Genomic DNA, 17,015 nt, shown 5'->3' on the forward strand with positions numbered 1-17,015 from the left:
TTTTTCCCATTATAATTTAAGTCCCCCTTCTTCCTAGCACCTTGAAGTGGTCAGTGCTGTCCAACCAAAGTGGCAACAGCTATCTATATACAAGCCTAACCAAAGGCACTCCCAGTAATTCCCAACCAAGAAAGCCCACAAAAGTTCCTCCTGGTTCAATCTGTCCCTTTGACACAAATCCACCTCAGAAAAATACTGCTTGCTGATGACTTACTGACTGGTCAGGGAGGAGGGCCCAGAGACCCCCAAATAACACAGGCTATTATTGTTAGGTTCTTAGTTGTTCCCCTAACTACATAACATGACCTTTGGCTGTAAGGCACAGAGAAAGCCATCTGGAAGTAACCGGAACTTCCTCCCTCCCACGTGGCTCTAACAGTGCTAAAAGGTGGTCTGTTTATCGCATGGAGAGAAAAGACATCACTGGTCTTTACCCAGCAGTGACCCCTGCAGGCTACGATAATGGTCTGTCAGGCAAAATGTGCCCACAGTTCAACTGTGTCATGGAGGTTGGGGGTAACCTTCTGTTCAGATGTGAGGCCTGAACACAGGAAGGAAAGAATTCAAAGGTCCACAGCTTGGGAAGTCATAGGCCCTAGGGGGAACCTATTACCAGGTTTTTTTGTTTTTGTTGTTTGGTAAATAGACATGTCGTTAAACTGTCTTCTAAATATCTACATTACAGCCATGGTTTACTCTCAGCCTTGGCCAGACAAACCTTTCTGTAGTGGCCAGAGTTAACGCAGAGACTTGTAACAGAGAGAGATTGCTGAGTGCCCGGTCCTAAACTGGACATCAATCTGTATCACCCTCAGCAAGGCTCGGGAGAGCATCCAGGAAGAGCAGGGAGGATTTAAGAGCTGGTGGATGCGGAAGAAGGAGCGCTGAAAATGCTGACTTCCTGGCCTGACAGGCTGCTGCACCCATGAACTCACAGGAGCTATGGTTACCAGCACAAGATAACGCCAACAAGATCAGGCACCGTTCCAGCACGCAGCACTGGGGACTGAGTAGTTACATTACAAAGGAAGAAGGGGAGGAGGAGGGCTGGAGCAGTAGCTCAGCAGCTGCAGCAGAGAGCAGAACTCAACACAAGTTCCCAACACAAGGGGCAGCAACTCCACTTCCAGCGGATCCCACGCCCTCTTCTGTCTACTGCAGGCACATGCAGATAGCTTCAGTGGGAACCTGCACACACAGGTTTGGGGGTGGGAGGGGGTGATAAAAAGAAAAAAGAAAAGGATATGAAGATTCTTCTGGGGAAAAGACAGGATCAAGACACATTGTATAAATGGAAGAAACTGCCAAAGAACAAAGAAAGATACACTTGTTTGGTTTTTTGTTTGTTTGTTTGTTTGTTTTTTGGATTTGGTTTTTTGAGACAGGGTTTCTCTGTGTAGCCCTGACTGTCCTCAAATTCAGAAATCCGCCTGCCTCTGCCTCCCAAAGTGCTGGGGATTACAGGCGCGCCCACCACCGCCAGCTGATACACTTGTTTAAAATCCTTCCAACGTTTTTAACAAGCTTAGCCTAGAAGCAGCTCACAGACAGGGCTTCTGTTAGAGGACTAGAAAAATTAAGGAGTCTTGTGTTGGTTTCTATTTACAACTCAGATTTGGGGAGAAAGCACACAGTACGCACTGGGGAAGAGACCTTTCTTAAGGTGCTAGCCTTGACAAGAAGGGGCCCTTAGCTAACAGACACACACATCTTCCCAGGGCCCCACCAGCAGCAGCCAGACTGGACAAAGCAGCACCCCAGGAAACCCTCAGTATGTCCTGCTGAGCCATGACCTTGTTGCCTTCACACCCAAACCCCACACAAACCACCCTAAATCCTAGGCTGCAAACAGCAGCAGGAAGACCTCAGTGTGCAACTTGACTGCGGAGAGTTCTGGGCAGCCATGTCCTCAGCACCCTGGGGCTCAATGAGGAGTCAGTCCAGGAAGATGATTTCATTGCTTGTTCCATGCTCCAGCAATGAATCTCCCCAGGGCTCCAGCGCTGCAGGGATGCCAGATGGCCCCCAGCTGCATTTCCCAGAAAGCCCACCGGTCTGTCATGGCCAACTCACTGCCAAGAAAACTTTAGTCAACGGTGGAAGGTGCTGGCTCTCTGGGTCCTGGGCAGCAACAGGCATACCTTGGCCACCTATGCTGAGGTATAAACAATTTTCCCCCTCAGCAGGTTCTGGCTTGCAAATTAAAGCCCTTAGCGTGAACAAGAGATTGCTGGCTTAGAGGGAAGAAGGAGAACTAGGAGACAACAGGAAAACCTCGAAGCTGACCTGTGAGGCCCCCAGTAGGTACAGTCTAAGACTCCTGAGTGGGATATAGTCTGTGCAGCTGTGCACCTCCACCTCACAGAGCATATTGGGGAGGACTAGGGGTCTGCCTGCCTCTCTGCATGACACATTCCTAACCCCCACACAGCCACCATGTGGGCAAAGTGATGCCAAGCAGCTCACGGAGGAAGATGAGGAAATACTCATTCATGCCAGGCAATTCAGAACAGGGCCAGAGTTCCTGGAAGCTTAACTCCGGCCATCATAGGACTGCCTACCACACACTGGAAATAAAGAGAGCTGGCATCATCTGCCTCCCCCACACGTACAGGCCCCAACCACCTCCCATGCCTGGGATTACAGAGATCAAAGAGGAAATGATAGACGTGATTAGTTAAACATCAATATATATGGTCAAAGGAGAGGGGCAGGTGGTGCCTGGAGCTACTGGAAGGCTTTCGGCAGTCAAGCTTGAAGAACCTTAAAAAAGAGAAAAATTCAAACTGTACTTAGAAGAGAAAGGGTTCTGGACAAGGTGAAACCTAAGCAACAGAAACTTCTAGAAACCAGTCCAGTGACTTGTGTGCACCCATTCTCACATCCTATCAGGGCAGGCCTCAACAGCCACCACTGCAGGCAGTGGCTGCAGGGGTGACAACTCTGAGCAGGTCTCTTCCCTACCAGGGAGCTCTCCCTGGGAATGTTCCACCAGGGCCTCAGTCCAAAAGTTTTTCAGGCTTCTTTACTGGCTTCCTGTTTAATCTGTGGACTGACAGACATATTTTTACAAGCAAGAAGGAGCTGTGAGCCAATCAGAGTTTGCCAATCCACTGTGGAGCCCAGACTTCATGTGCCTTTCACACATTCAAAGGGGAGTGCACCAGCAAAGAGAGTCCAGGTAACGGTGAGCGTCACGACAGCGAGCACCAGAGACGGCATGCACCGGAGACAGCGGGCACCGGAGACAGCGGGCACAGGGGACTGACCCATGGAAGAGCTCAAGTCCTAGTGCAAGGAAGCAGCCTGGTCTGCTAGAAGGCCAGGATCATGGAAAATGGTCCCCGGCATCTCATTAATGCAACTCCTGCAGACTGACTCTCCCAGAAAAAAAGCTTGTCCCACACCAGCCTAGTCCCACTGGACAGGAATCCAGATTCCAGGAGTCACCCACTTGCACAAGTAATTCCCAAGCCAGGAGCTTCACTAAGAAGCCACATGTCTGGGATAAAGGCCCTTGCTGCCGAGCTGGACAACCTGAGGTCAATACCCTGGAACTCACATGACAGAAGGCGAGAACCGACTATAGCAAGTTGGTGGCATTCACACATAGAAGGACAGACAGACAGACACAGACACACACACACACACACACACACACACTCACGATGTAGGATTTTTTTCTAAAGAAAAAAATATATATCCCACTGAAAACTAAGCCTGAGAGCTACCCTCAAGGCAGAGGCGTCATGCTCACACTCAGGGAACCAGGCCACTGCTCATGCAGTTTTCACATCTACAGCTAGTTCCCCTAAGTCATCTCTTTCTAGATACCATCTAGCACCCAGTTCTGATTACAGAAGGAAGCAGTGTGCACAGACAAGCCGGTCTGTAGGACCTGCCGGAGGCCCCTCCTTCCCCTTGGAATGTCCAGGGAGAACAGAGAACAGGGTCTGCAGGCCAGTGGCCCCCACCCAATATCCAAGGCCTAGAAGCACACATTCTGAGGCCTCTCAGCATGTGGGGCCAAAAGCACAAAGGCATCCTCAGCCTGCAGCCTGCAGCCCAGGACAGCATCCTCTCACAATTGCTCAGGCCACACCCACAGGATACCTGACTCTGGGTGAAGGTTCAGCCAACAGACTCAAGGCTTCCTGTAGATGCTGCAGACAAATTCCCTGAACTCAGGAATGACTGGAAACCCTCCCGGCAGGGTGTACTATGGAGGGAATCATGAATGTGAAAGCTGAGGAGTGGGTGAGGCGGGAAACAGGCTTCCTCCGCCATCGCAAGCATCTACAGTTCAACCACTGCAGCGCACAACATGTACACTCCTCTCTGGGGCCCTGGATGGATGGTGAAGTCAGCCTGGTGTGCGTGAGCCCCAGGCAAGACAGTATCCCCCTCAACACTCCTCCCCAGAGTCAACTGGGTTCAGAAGAGCCAAAGTGCCACCTCACAGAAAGCCAGGTCCTTGGGTGGAGCAGCAGGATAGCTCACCTCACCAAGCATCTTGAGATGCTTCCCTGTAGGTAAGCCATGGTGAGACCCAGTCTACCTCCCCTAGTCTCAGCAGAGAAACAACCCCAGAAGCACAGTGCTGTCTGCACTTCACCCTCTGAAGCCACAGTCCCAGTGCTGCCACCACCAGTGGGAGACAGGAGGACTAAAACTCCTTCCCAGAGGTAGGCAAAAAACGCACCAAGGCTCACTCTGCACGAGTACATGATTTAGTGGCTTCCTGACAGCACACAAGGGATGGGTCAGTACTGTAGCATATGTCCTCCCCACAAAAACGGCTGCACCAGAAGCAGGGAAAATGGTGTCCCCACTGCCACAAGGAAAGCCCCTTTTCTGCAGTCTTCCCCAGCCTATATCATACCCTACCCCCGCTGTGAGGCCATATGCTGTAAGCAGTCTTGCATACAGCAGATGTTACAGACAAACTACTTGCTCAGGTGAGTCTTGTGACCCTCCCAGACCCTCTGAGAGGTGTGAAGAGACAAGCCCCGCTTAGATCTCTTTTCAAGCCCACGCAGCTGAACGACCAAGATGACAATTGTTTGGCTCTGGGGATACAGACCATAGGTGGACCTGCTCAGCTTGGGACACAGCACTGTGAAGCACTGCCTGCCCCTGATCTACTAGAAAACCCGCAATGGCCAGGGACGCTGTGCCCTGCACAAGGGCCTCAGGGTTCATTCCCTCTGGGAAACACACAGTGCCTGGCACAGACTGATAGGATCCCAGTCAAATCTGTCCAAATGCTCTCTCAACCCCCCACCCCCAGAATCTTTAAAAGAAACTGTGGTATTTGGTCATCCCATTTTCAGAAATGGCTTTTTCAGAAGAGTCCACCTCCCACCCCCACCCCCCTCACACACATTTACATGTAGATGTAACTGATGAGAAGATCAACAGTCACAGCTTCCTGAGAAGTCGGTACTTCCTGCAGCCCTGGCAGCAGAGGCCCTTCCTGACTTCTGCGTCTAAGCCCAGGAAGGGAAGTGATGCTCTCGGTTACTCAAGACCGTGGCCGCTGGACTCCCCAGCAAGCTCTGCTCCCGCTACACACTGACCACAAGCTAAAAGGAAGTCGATGACATGGGGACTGAAGAGCTGAGGGCTCTTCTTTCCAGCTGAGGCTACTGAGGCGCAGCCGGAACAAAGGGCAGGACAAGAACCAAGCCTGCCCCTGTTAGGCAGTCTCTGTTACTCACTTAGCAGGATTTACAAGAGAGGATTAGTTAGCAAGCAGTATTTTAATCCCAGGCTGCTCTCCATCCGCTCAGCAGCATGCGCCCAGCCTGTCCGGCTCACACCAGCTAAGTCACTCAGGGAAAGCAAAAGCAACTCACCAAGCTACAACTAAAAGTCACCTAACTGAGAAATTCTTCCTTGGTTCAGATTATCTCTCTCCCACCTGCTCTCTCTGCCATAAATAATAAATCAAGAGGGGTTGAGGACTAGCTCACTGGCAAAGCTGTTGTTCAGCATATGCAAGGGCCCTGTGTTCAAACCCAGTACAACCAGAAAACTCTGACAAACTCATGGAACCAGAGCACAGTGGTATAAGAAGCACTTGAAGGCAAGCGGGTCAGCTGTTCAAGCTCATCCTCAACTACATACTGAGTTTGAGGCTAGCCTGGGCTACATAAGACCATGTGTCAAAAATTAAAATAAGCCAAAGGACAGAGTTCTAATGAGTTGGGAAGGCTGAGCCCCAACATTAGAAATTGTGAAAAAAAAAAAAAAAGTAACCCTTCAGTGTGACAATTCCTCAATAGAAATTCCTCAAAATGTACCACTAACCTTCCAAAGTCACACCATTAAGAAAGCCTGGAGAAGCCGGGCGGTGGTGGCACACGCCTTTAGTCCCAGCACCTGGGAGGCAGAGGCAGGCGGATTTCTGAGTTTGAGGCCAGCCTGGTCTACAGAGTGACTTCCAGGACAGCCAGGGCTATGCAGAGAAACCCTGTCTCGAAGGGAAAAAAAAAAAACAACAACAACAAATTCCCAGCAACCACATAGTGGTTCACAACCATCGGTGATGAGATCTGATGCCCTCTTCTGGTGTGTCTGAAGATAGCTATAATAATAAATCTTTGGGCCAGAGCAAGCAGGTCTTGAGTTCAATTCCCAGCAACCAATGATGGCTCACAACCATCTCTACAGCTACAGTGTACTCATATACATAAAACAAAATAAATAAATCTTTAATAAAAGAAAAAAAGCCCCAGTGAGCGAACCTTCTATGGTTGCTTGTCTCCCTCTCATGAGCCAGAATTACATCAGTGTCTGTCTCTCCACCCCTCCCCCATAAAATAAGATTTTGTTATACATAGTTATAGTTTTAAAGGGAAGTCTACAGGCCACAAGAGGATTATTTCCTTGTATGGCAAACAAATTCAGGATGAGGACAGAACACCCTCTTTATACACTTCTCACTAAGTCTCATCTGCTCCAATAAAGAACCCATTTTTGTGCATCGCTGGCCCCGAAACCTTCCATCCGAGGCATGGGCCTCTGACACTGGGCACCTCCACCTGGATGCACCTGGTGCAGTCTACGGACCACAAATGACCTCATCATCATTCCCAAAACCTGTGGCTTTTACTCCAGTTCAGTCAGGTGTGACAAGCAAGGCACCTGGTCACCAGACCTACCTCAGCACCATCCCCCAATGCAGGACTGACTCTTCCACTCCCTCTGCCCTGACTCTGCAGGAGCACCTCCACCACCAAGCCTCAGGCCTGTACCATTCACAAAAGAAATCACACAAGGACCTAACGTTTGCCTCCCAAGGTCTCTGGCCCAGGACAGTGACTTGCTCCTAGTTCCTCTCCTACTTAGCAACACTCCATCGGCTGCTAGGAATGGTTCAAGCACTGCCTCCGGTCCTGGTCACATCACCCCCTTAAATGCCAGCTCCCCCTTCTTCACTTCCGCTTCATTCCAAACAGCTAAGGGCTCTGCCACTGGGAGTCTTCCATAACCTCAGATGCCTCTTCTGGGTGTCACTCTGACCTTCCACTGTACTTTCCTGGAACTCTCAGCTCACAGGCTGAAACACTTTAAAGGCAGGGCTGTGCCTTTATCTCACCTAGAAGAGCAGTGACCCATCCACACAAGGAATAAATGAACTATCTAGTTCTCTCAATAACAATGAGTCAGACACTTGCTTCAGAGAATGCAACAGTATTTCAAGATCACTAATAAGAAACGATTTTCTCATTTAAGATTTTCTCATTTAAGTCTCCACGGGCACCTTTAAGCCTGAGAGGAAACCACGCACTGAAGAACGTCCCTCCTGCTGGCCGCAAGGATTCACCAAGCCCCTGATGACTGAGTCAGACTGGCGAGCCAAAATCTAAAATAAGTTAAGCTCATGACTACACAGAGCTATTATCAATGAATCAGTGATCAGAGAATTACAAGAAACCACACCATTCGGGGAATGACAAAGGAGAAGAACCGAAAGTCAGCAGCTGACAGTCGGTGGCCACAACTGACAAGAATAATGCAAACACTAAGGCCCCAGAGTACCAGGAAAAGCTGCCAGTCAAACAGCGTGGGGACAAAGACCCGCAGGGTCAACCATTGGTGGAAACACCAATCCGGCCCTACCCAGAGAACTGTAAACAGCTTTGAATACACAACTGGTTCTGACTGCCACAGTCTGTCACTCAACCCCCACCCCCACTCAACAGTAGACTTAATCCTTTGGTTTAGAGATACGCAGCCAAGAGTACAGCAAAGGTTTTGGGGAAGCTGAGATAAGTGTGGTAATTTCAGAACTCAGGGGATGGCAGAAAGATCAGGAGTTCAAGGCCAGCCCAGGAAAATGAGATCCTATCTCAAGCAAACATGAGTCACATAAGAATTCTACATGCACTGCCCTCTCTGCCACATCACCTGCAACCTTCCATCCAGGAGTGAAGGCCACCCTTAACAACATAGCAAGCCTGAGTCAGGCTGGGCTATGTTCAACCCTGCCTCAAAAAAAAATTAATAATAATAATAAAAGAGACAGGCTGGTCTACATAAAAGTTATAGGATAGCCAGGGATAGACTGCGATCCTGCCTCAGAAGAACATTAACGGGCTGGTGAGGGCTCAGAGGCTATGAGTGTCCACTGCTCCTGCAGAGGACTGAAGTTTGATTCCTAGGAGTGCTTTTAACTTTAACTCCAGGGACTCCAATGTCCTCGTCTGACCCCCAAGGGCACCTGCACTCATATGCCCTTCACAGACAGACACACAAAATTACAAAGAAAAATAAAATCTTGGGCTGAGTGTGGTGGCCACACCTTTAATCCCAACACTCCATGGCAGAGACCAGTAGGTCTCTATGAAGTTTGAGGCCAACCTGGCCTACACAGAGTCAAGACAGCCAGCTATAGTGTGAGAACCAAACCTAGAGACTGGTGTTCAATTCTTGGGATGCACATATGCACACACAACAGAGCTTTCCTTTAGGAGGGAAAAAAAAGGATAAAACAGGAGTCAAAAAGAAAGGAGGAAGACTGTGCTCAGGAGACTAAGGAAGGCGGACCCAGAGCTCCAGGCTAACCTGGGCTACAAAGCACACAGACTAGGGTACGGGGTTGGGGGAAGGGTAGCTCAGTTGGTAAAGTTGTCTATCTGCCTAGCATACACAAGGCCCTGGAAATGACCCCTAGCAGCTCATGAAATTGGGCACAGTGACACATGCCTGTGAGGCCAGCACTCAGGTTGTAGACAAAAGGGTCATAAACTCAAAATCATCAGCTATAAAGGATGTTCAAAAGTAACCTGAGGTGAGGCCCTGTCAGGCCTAGGGGTACAGCTCCTGGTAGAGTGCTTGCCCATTTGGAATTTGATACCCAGTGGTGGGGATGGTTTATGTATGTTGCCCAAGCTCCCTTCAGAGATCAGCACCAAAGCTGAATGATGAATAATGAGGTTTACAAACAAAGAGGGAATCAAAGCTTCCTAGACTGCTCCTCTTTCAGGCTGGACTTTTGAAACCGTACATATCTCAGTGGTCTGACAGCATGATGTAATAAGCATCACCTGACTTAACCACCCAATAGAATGGCTGGGGAAAGTTGAGCCATTCATATCAGCAGGCAACCCAAGTCTTCCTTTCAGCCTTGACTCTGCCACTTGGCAGGTCCTCTATGTCAAATTTGTGCTTCGGTTGGCAAGCTCCCTCTGTTATTCTGTGAACCGGTACCCCACATCTAGAACCAACACAGGTGACTGCACCTCACGCTATCTAGAGACAAGAAGATCTTACCCATGGAACCAGAGTGGGCCATTACAGCTCGCACCTGTGATTCCAGCATTGGGGATGAGGCAGGAGAATCAGGACTGTTAGGCTAGCCCGAGTTACTCAATTTAAGGCAAGTCTGAGATACATGAAACTATGTCTCTAAACGAACTGGGGGGAGGGGGAGCTTGCTGGCGGGCCTGAAGACCTGAGTCCAATCACTTCAACTCACATAGTAAAAGAGAACCGACTTCCAAAAGTTCAGCCCCTACCACCGCCCGAGCACACACTAATTACTTTAAAAAGAGAGAGAGCCGAGATGTGGCTCAGTGGTAAAGCACCCGCTTAGCATGCATGGGGTTCTTCTGGGTTTGAGCCCCAGCATCTGAAGAAAAAGAAAATAAAGTCTCTAACATATGCACACGAGAGAATAACACACACAAATACACAATCTTAATATCTATCTCTTCTAAATATTAACAACAGCATCAGGCCCCTTGGTTGAGCCTGTACTTGACAAATGTTTACTTTAAAGGACCACTGCCCGAACAAACTGCTTCCCGAACAAACTGCTTCAAAGCTTCCCTCACCGCTTACACAACCCACTTCAGTACTTTTCCAGAAACAAGCCTTTTGAAAGCGCGTAGAGAAGAGTTTCGAGTGTTTCCTCTTCACGGGCCTGAGTACTGACTGAGTCAGGATTGAGAAATGTCTCAGGCAGGATGTGAGGAAGCCAGCCTGCACCCGGTCCCCCCAGGGCTGATTCACTCCGGCCATCTCACCACGCTAACACCGACAGCCACACTCAGCCCCCAGGCCCAGAGCACAGCGGCCTGGGCCCCAGGGCCTGGCCGCAGCCCCGAGCTTGCTCCGGGCGGCTCCTGCACGGTGCACGCCCACGGGGCTCCCGGCTGAGCCGCCCGCACGCGGGGAGACGGCGAGGCCCCGGTCCGGCCCGGCCCGCCCGAGCGCTCTCACCTCCGGCGCCGGCGCTCCCGGCTCCTGCCCAGACGGTCGGAGAGGCGGCCCAGGAGCGCGGCTAGCCCGGGCCGGCCAGGCAGCAGGCCCAGCAGCCGCCTCCAGAACACCGGGCCCGCTGCCGGCGCCGCCATGGAGACCCGCCGCTTCCGCTTCCGGCACGCGAGAACTTTATTGACAGCGCGAGCTCGGACAAGGAGCCAGCGCGCAGGCGCGGCAGCGACAGCCCGCGGCTGCACAGAGGCGGCTGCACGGACTGTACAGCCTGGTCTTGCCTCTGTGTCCCTTTTGGGGCACGGCGTCCGCCAGACAGGGAGCTCAAAGGCGGGCGGCATGGACTACAGTCCTAAGCTCACCTGATGGTCCAGAAGGGAGAATGCTGGTGACAGCTCAGCACTCCGAATCCTATCAGATTGGCAGCTGCTGCCCTGCACCTTACACTCATCTGCCTTGCCGCTAGAGCAAGGATGCTCAGCGCCCAGACACCTGTCAGACTTCCAGCTGCTACCCTGAGCTCACATGATGGTGCAGGAGGGAAGATATTAGTGACAGCTCAGCGCCCCGAATCCTGACAGACTGATATCTGCTGCCCTGCGCCCTGTGTTCACCTGTCTTGCTGCAAGAGGAAGGATGCTCGACGCCCTGACACCTGTCAGACTTCCAGCTGCTACCCTGTGATTACAAGAGCGTGCAGGAGGGAAGATGCTAGTAACTGCTCAGCGCCCCGAATCCCGTCAGTTTGACAGCTGTTGCTCTGTGCTCACACGAAGGTGCAGGAGGAAGGATGTTATCTTTTCACCTGTCACACTGACAGCTGCAGTCATGCGCACAGCACTCACCTGCATTGCTCCAGGAGAGAGGAAGCTAGTGACCACTCAGGGTCCTGACACCACCTGTCAGATTGGTAGCCTCCTGAGCCCTGAACCCTGCACTCACCTGCCTGGCCCCAAGAGAAAGGATTCTAGTGACAGCTCAGTGCCGGATGCCTGTCAGATTGCCAGCCCCTGCTTTCTGCCTGCACTCACCTGCATCATTACAGGATGTGTCAGCTCAGCACCCTGAAGCCTGACCCTCCTCTGCCCCTGTCAGACTTACTTGTGGTGGATCCCTTCCCTGACTCACATAGGCTGGGACTTAGAAACTAGAAACATTGTAAAAACAATTATAATTTTCTTTACCCCAGAGATAATGGAGTTAAAACTGTAACACTTAAATTAACATTCTGAATTGCACCTCCACCAAACCATTCCAGGAAAGTTAATGACACATTTCAAAAGAATATTTATCTCAGCTTTTCTCCCATTATTGAAAAGTGTGGAAACAGCCGGTGGTGGCAGTGGTGGTGGTGGTGGTGGTGGTGGTGGTGGTGGTAGAAGTGGACGGATCTCTGTGAGTTTGAGACCAGTCTGCTCTACAGAGCAGGTTCCAAGACAACCAAGGCTCCACAATAATACCCTGTCTTGAAAACAAACAAACAAACAAAAACCATCTCAGTGAAGGAGTTGGCTAGATACACTTTGGTGTATCAGTACAAAGAATGGCCATATTTCCATGAAAAATTATATCCTACAAGATTATTTAGTAGCATCACTTATAAAATTTACCAGGGGCAGGCAAAATGGCTCAGTAGATAGAGGTGCTTGCTGCCAAGGCTGGCAACCCGGGTTTGAACCTCACAACACATATGGTAGGAAAGAGACCTGACTAAATTTGTTCCCTGATCTCTACATGCATCCATAGCATCTGTGTGCCTGCTGCTCCCAGAAAATAAATGAACATGCAGAAATTTAAATAAAATTTAAAAGGAAAGTCCAGCAAAATGGTCCAGTGGATAAAGGCGCCTGCTGAGAAAATTGTCCTCTGACCTCCACACTTGTGCCCACTCCAGAGAATAGACACACACACAATAACAATAAATGATATACTAGTGTTTAAAACAATAAAAAAATATTATCCAAGAGTGGTAAAAAGACAATCTCATGAAGGCATGATAGCCCACATTGCAATCCTGGCCCTCACCAGTCCTCAGGAGGCAAAAGCATTAGTATCAAAGAAAGACAGAAAGGAAGGAAGGAAGGAAGGAAGGAAGGAAGGAAGGAAGGAAGGAAGGAAGGAAGAAAGGAAGGAAGAAAGAAGGCAGGTCCTAGAACTTGGGTGACAGAGGCAAAAGGATAAGTAGTTAAGTATCATTTGTTGCCACAAAGTAAGTTCAAGACCAGCTAGCACTGGATAAGCCTCTGCCTAAAAACATATAGTTAAAAAGAAAAAAAGGAAGGAAGGAAGGAAGAAAGAAAGAAAGAAAGAAAGAAACAAACAAACAAACAAACAAACAAAGAAAAGATGTGTCACAGGGAAGTGGTGGCACATGCCTTTAGTCCTAGCACTTGGGAGGCAGAGGTGGGCAGATCTCTGGGAGTTAGAGGCAGCCTGGTCTACATGGAAAGTTCCAGGACGTCCAGAACTATATAATACGACTTTGTCTCAAGAAACAAATAAATACCAAAAAGACAAAAACAAAACCTATCACGTTTTGTGAGAGGCAAGGGGAACACATCAGTACCACCTGGGGTGTTTCTCCTGAACCAGCAGCCAGTAGTGTTTAGAACTTTCAGGTATTTCAAATCACCTTTAATTTTTAAGCACATAAAGTTTTGCAAATACTGGGCAGAATCTGATTTAGCTCTTCCAAGTTAGAGACGATGACTCATCAGATTCCCTAACTTCCAGTAACCAGGATGGGATTCCCGATGCCTTCAGCCCATCACACTGGAGGTGCTGAGTAAAGAGACTCTGAACCACCCTGCTGCATATCACCCTCGAGCTCGAGCTCGGCGAGCATCCTCACCATCACCATCCTGGAAAGAGAAGTTCTGTTGACGGTGTGGTTCTTTGCTGTGTAAGGCGGCACCTGAAACATAGGGCTGGCTCACTGGCAACAGCATGCCCAGCAAAGCTAATAAATGTATCCATTCCTAGTAAACCCAGGAGATGGCCCAGCCCCTTCCAAAACCACACGCTGAGGAGCCTCTAGATTCATGGCTAGTCTGAAATGGAGCCACAAGCAGAGGAAGGCAGCTATGACACTTCCATGTCATGCATATCTTAAAGGTTCCAAAATGTCACACACTGACTTTCGGAGACAAAGCATTTTTTTAACTTCATTTTTTTCTTCTTTAGATTGATTTTATTTTATGTGTATAGTGTTCATATAGGTATGAACAGCACAGACTTGCCTTGTGCCTGAGTAAGTCAGAGGAGGGCATCAGATTTCCTGGAGCTGGAACTACAGATGGCCATGAGCCATTCCTGTGGGTACTGGGAACTAAACCCTAGTCCTTTGCAAGAGCAATATGTGCTTTTAACTGCTAAGTCATCTCTCCAGCCAATTTACTTTTTATTTGTATATTTATTTTTGGTTTTTCCAGATAGGGTTTCTCTGTGTAGCCCTGGCTGTCCTGGAACTCACTCTGTAGACCAGGCTAGCCTCGAACTCAGAGATCTACCTGCCTCTTCTTCCCTATCACCCTGTTGTATCCCCTCTTTCTTCTCCCACTGAAAGCCTTCTCCCCAACATGGCCTTTCTACTTTTCTGACTTTCCTGTCTGTGACCTACTGAGTTTTATTAGAATTATCTGAGTAAGCAGAGGTAGGCAACTTGTTAACGGCTATATCACTAGAGACAGCAGTAACACCTACTACCTCTGCAGCTATGGACTGTCAATACTCCTAAAGTAATTTTTAAATTTTATTTTTGAACTCCAGGCCTGATGGTACATACATTTAATCCCAGCACTCGGGAGGCTAAGGCAGGCAGATCTCTGAGCTCAAAGCCAGCCTGGTCTACAGAGATAGTGTTCTAGGGCAGCCAGGGCTGTTACACAGAGACACCCAGTCTTGAAACCCCCTCAAAAATATTTTTTCGTTTATTTTTATGTGTATGAGTGGCCTGTCTACACATATATGTACACCATTTGCATGACTGGTGACCATAGAGGCCAGAAGAGGGTTCTTGTCCCCTAGAACCATAGTTACAGACTGCTGGGAGCCGCCCTGTGAGTGCTAGGAACAGAGTAGGTTCTCCTGTAAGAACAGGAAGTGCAGCCAGATAGTGGTGGCACATGCCTTTAATCCAGCTCTGAATTCGAGACCTGCCTGGTCTACAGAGTGAGATCCAGGACAACCAGGGTTATACAGAGAAACCCTGGTTTCTCAAAAAAAAAAAAAAAAAAAAAAAGCCAGGAAATGTCCCTAACCTCTGATCCAGGCACAGTTTTTAACTGCTTAAATTTGCATGGAGACAGAAAGTGCATTCTTTGTGCTCAGAGACCTTGTCTAGGTTGATTGGAGAGAACAACTTGGGGAGATGAGACACCCTCAAATGACATCAGGGCCAAGATGAGCTGCTTAGGAGGGTAACCCAAAGCTGTTCGGAGGCTCAGGACCTGAGGAAGAGCCTACTACTGTATATGAGGTTTCTTCTTCTTTCTTTCTTTCTTTTTTTTTTTAAATTGAGGATTCCTTTTTTTTTAAGATTTATTTATTTTATGTATGTGAGTACACTGTAGCAGTCTTCAGACACACCCAGAAGAGGGCATCAGATCCCATTGCAGATGGTTATAGCCACCATGTGGTTGCTGGGAATTGAACTCAGGACCTCTGGAAGAACAGTCAGTGCTCTTAACCACTGAGCCATCTCACCAGCCCCGTATATGGGGCTTCTTGATGCATACTTTAACGTCCCAGACATGAAGGTACCTGGCCTGGGATAGCCCTTTATGCCCTGAGACCCATCCACCGAGTCCTGCCCAGCCCCCTGCCTCCACCCACTCCCCTCTTGTTAGTCCCTTTGCTCTTTCCCAAACAGGAGGTACCAGGGTGAGAAAGACAGTCAGCAGGCTTGATGACAGATAACGTGTCTTCCCAAACGGAAGAGGAAAGCCATTCACTGGAAGCGGAGTTGACGTCAGAGAGTGCTGGATGATGCCCCCAGAGCAGGCAGGAAGCGCCAGGAAATCCTGAGCCAAGGAAACCCATGCCCCCTCTGATTCATTCCCTGCCCCAACATCCACACCAATGCCAGAGGAAGGCCATCACCTCCCAACCTGAGAAAAATCACTCCCAGACTAGGAAGGTCAAGGATACGGCACCAGGGTAGCTCAGCGCTTGCCCCACATGCATGGGAACTTGGGGCCAATACCCAGCCCCACACAAACCAGGGTCACATCTGTGATACCAGAACTTGAAAACCTAAGTCAGGTGGATCTCGGTAAGGTAAGGGTCACCCTGGTCTACATATTAAGTTCCAGGCCAGTCTGGCTACACAATGAGACCTTGTCTATAAATAAATTAAAAACAAACAGGGGGCTGGAGAGACGGCTCAGTGGTTGAGAGCACTGACTGCTCTTCTGAAGGTCCTGAGTTCAAATCCCAGCAACCACATGGTGGCTCACAACCATCTGTAACAAGAGCTGATGCCCTCTTCTAGTGTGTCTGAAGACAGCTACAGTGTACTTATATATAATAAATAAACAAATCTTTTTTAAAAAACAAACAAGTAAGTAAATAAATAAATAAATAAAAGTCTTTAAAGTATTCTAATGCTGGGCAGTGGTGGCACATGCCTTTAATTCTAGCACTTGGGAGGCAGAAGCAGGTGGATTTCTGAGTTTGGGGCCAGCCTGGTCTACAGAGTGAGTTCCAGGACAGCCAGGGCTACACAGAGAAACCCTGTCAAAAAAAAACAAAACAAAACAAAAAGTATTCTAATGTCCACATTAGAAATTGTGAGCTTTGCCAAGCTGGGCATGGTGACACATGCCTTTAATCGAAACCTTCCCTGTCTTGAAAAACAAAAACAAAAAATAGCTTGCCAAAGCCAGTCATGGCTACCCACGCCTATATTCCCAGCACAAGCAGAAGTACCTGACAGGAAGACTGCCACAAGTTTGAAGTCAGCCTGGCCTACAGAACAGACCATGAGAAATGTAGGGAGGGAGGGAAGAAGAGAGGGAGGGAGGCAGGTCAGGCTGGTTATTGTCAGAAAAGAAGTTGATACTTCCATGAAAGCATCTGCCAGACTTACTGACTGGCTAGAACTAAGGGACTATGAAAAATTGGAATCCTGCATTATCCAGTAACACAGCCTTGGGCTATCTCTAGCTCCTTTGCTAACCCCTCATCACCCACCTCTGTGTTTGATATAGCATCCTTGTAGCTATGAAGTGAAAACTTTGGAAAACATTTCCTTAACCGAGCCCTAATTTCCACCAATCCAAAAGTTGAAT

General features: G+C 49.0%; 1 protein-coding gene across 3 annotated transcripts in view; it reads right to left on the reverse strand.

Annotated features, from left to right (window-relative positions):
• The window catches only part of Pgs1 (phosphatidylglycerophosphate synthase 1), a 38,752-nt gene extending 27,860 nt beyond the window's left edge, over nucleotides 1-10,892 (reverse strand). For all 3 annotated transcript variants that reach the window (XM_052193899.1, XM_052193898.1, XM_052193900.1), the window contains exon 1: nucleotides 10,732-10,892. In XM_052193899.1, coding sequence (XP_052049859.1) covers nucleotides 10,732-10,865 — 134 coding nt within the window. In that variant the 5' untranslated portion in view covers nucleotides 10,866-10,892. The remainder of the gene's footprint in view (nucleotides 1-10,731) is intronic.
• Nucleotides 10,893-17,015: the final 6,123 nt, after the last annotated feature.

This window comes from Apodemus sylvaticus, chromosome 10 (assembly GCF_947179515.1).
Source record: "Apodemus sylvaticus chromosome 10, mApoSyl1.1, whole genome shotgun sequence".
NCBI lineage: Eukaryota > Metazoa > Chordata > Mammalia > Rodentia > Muridae > Apodemus > Apodemus sylvaticus.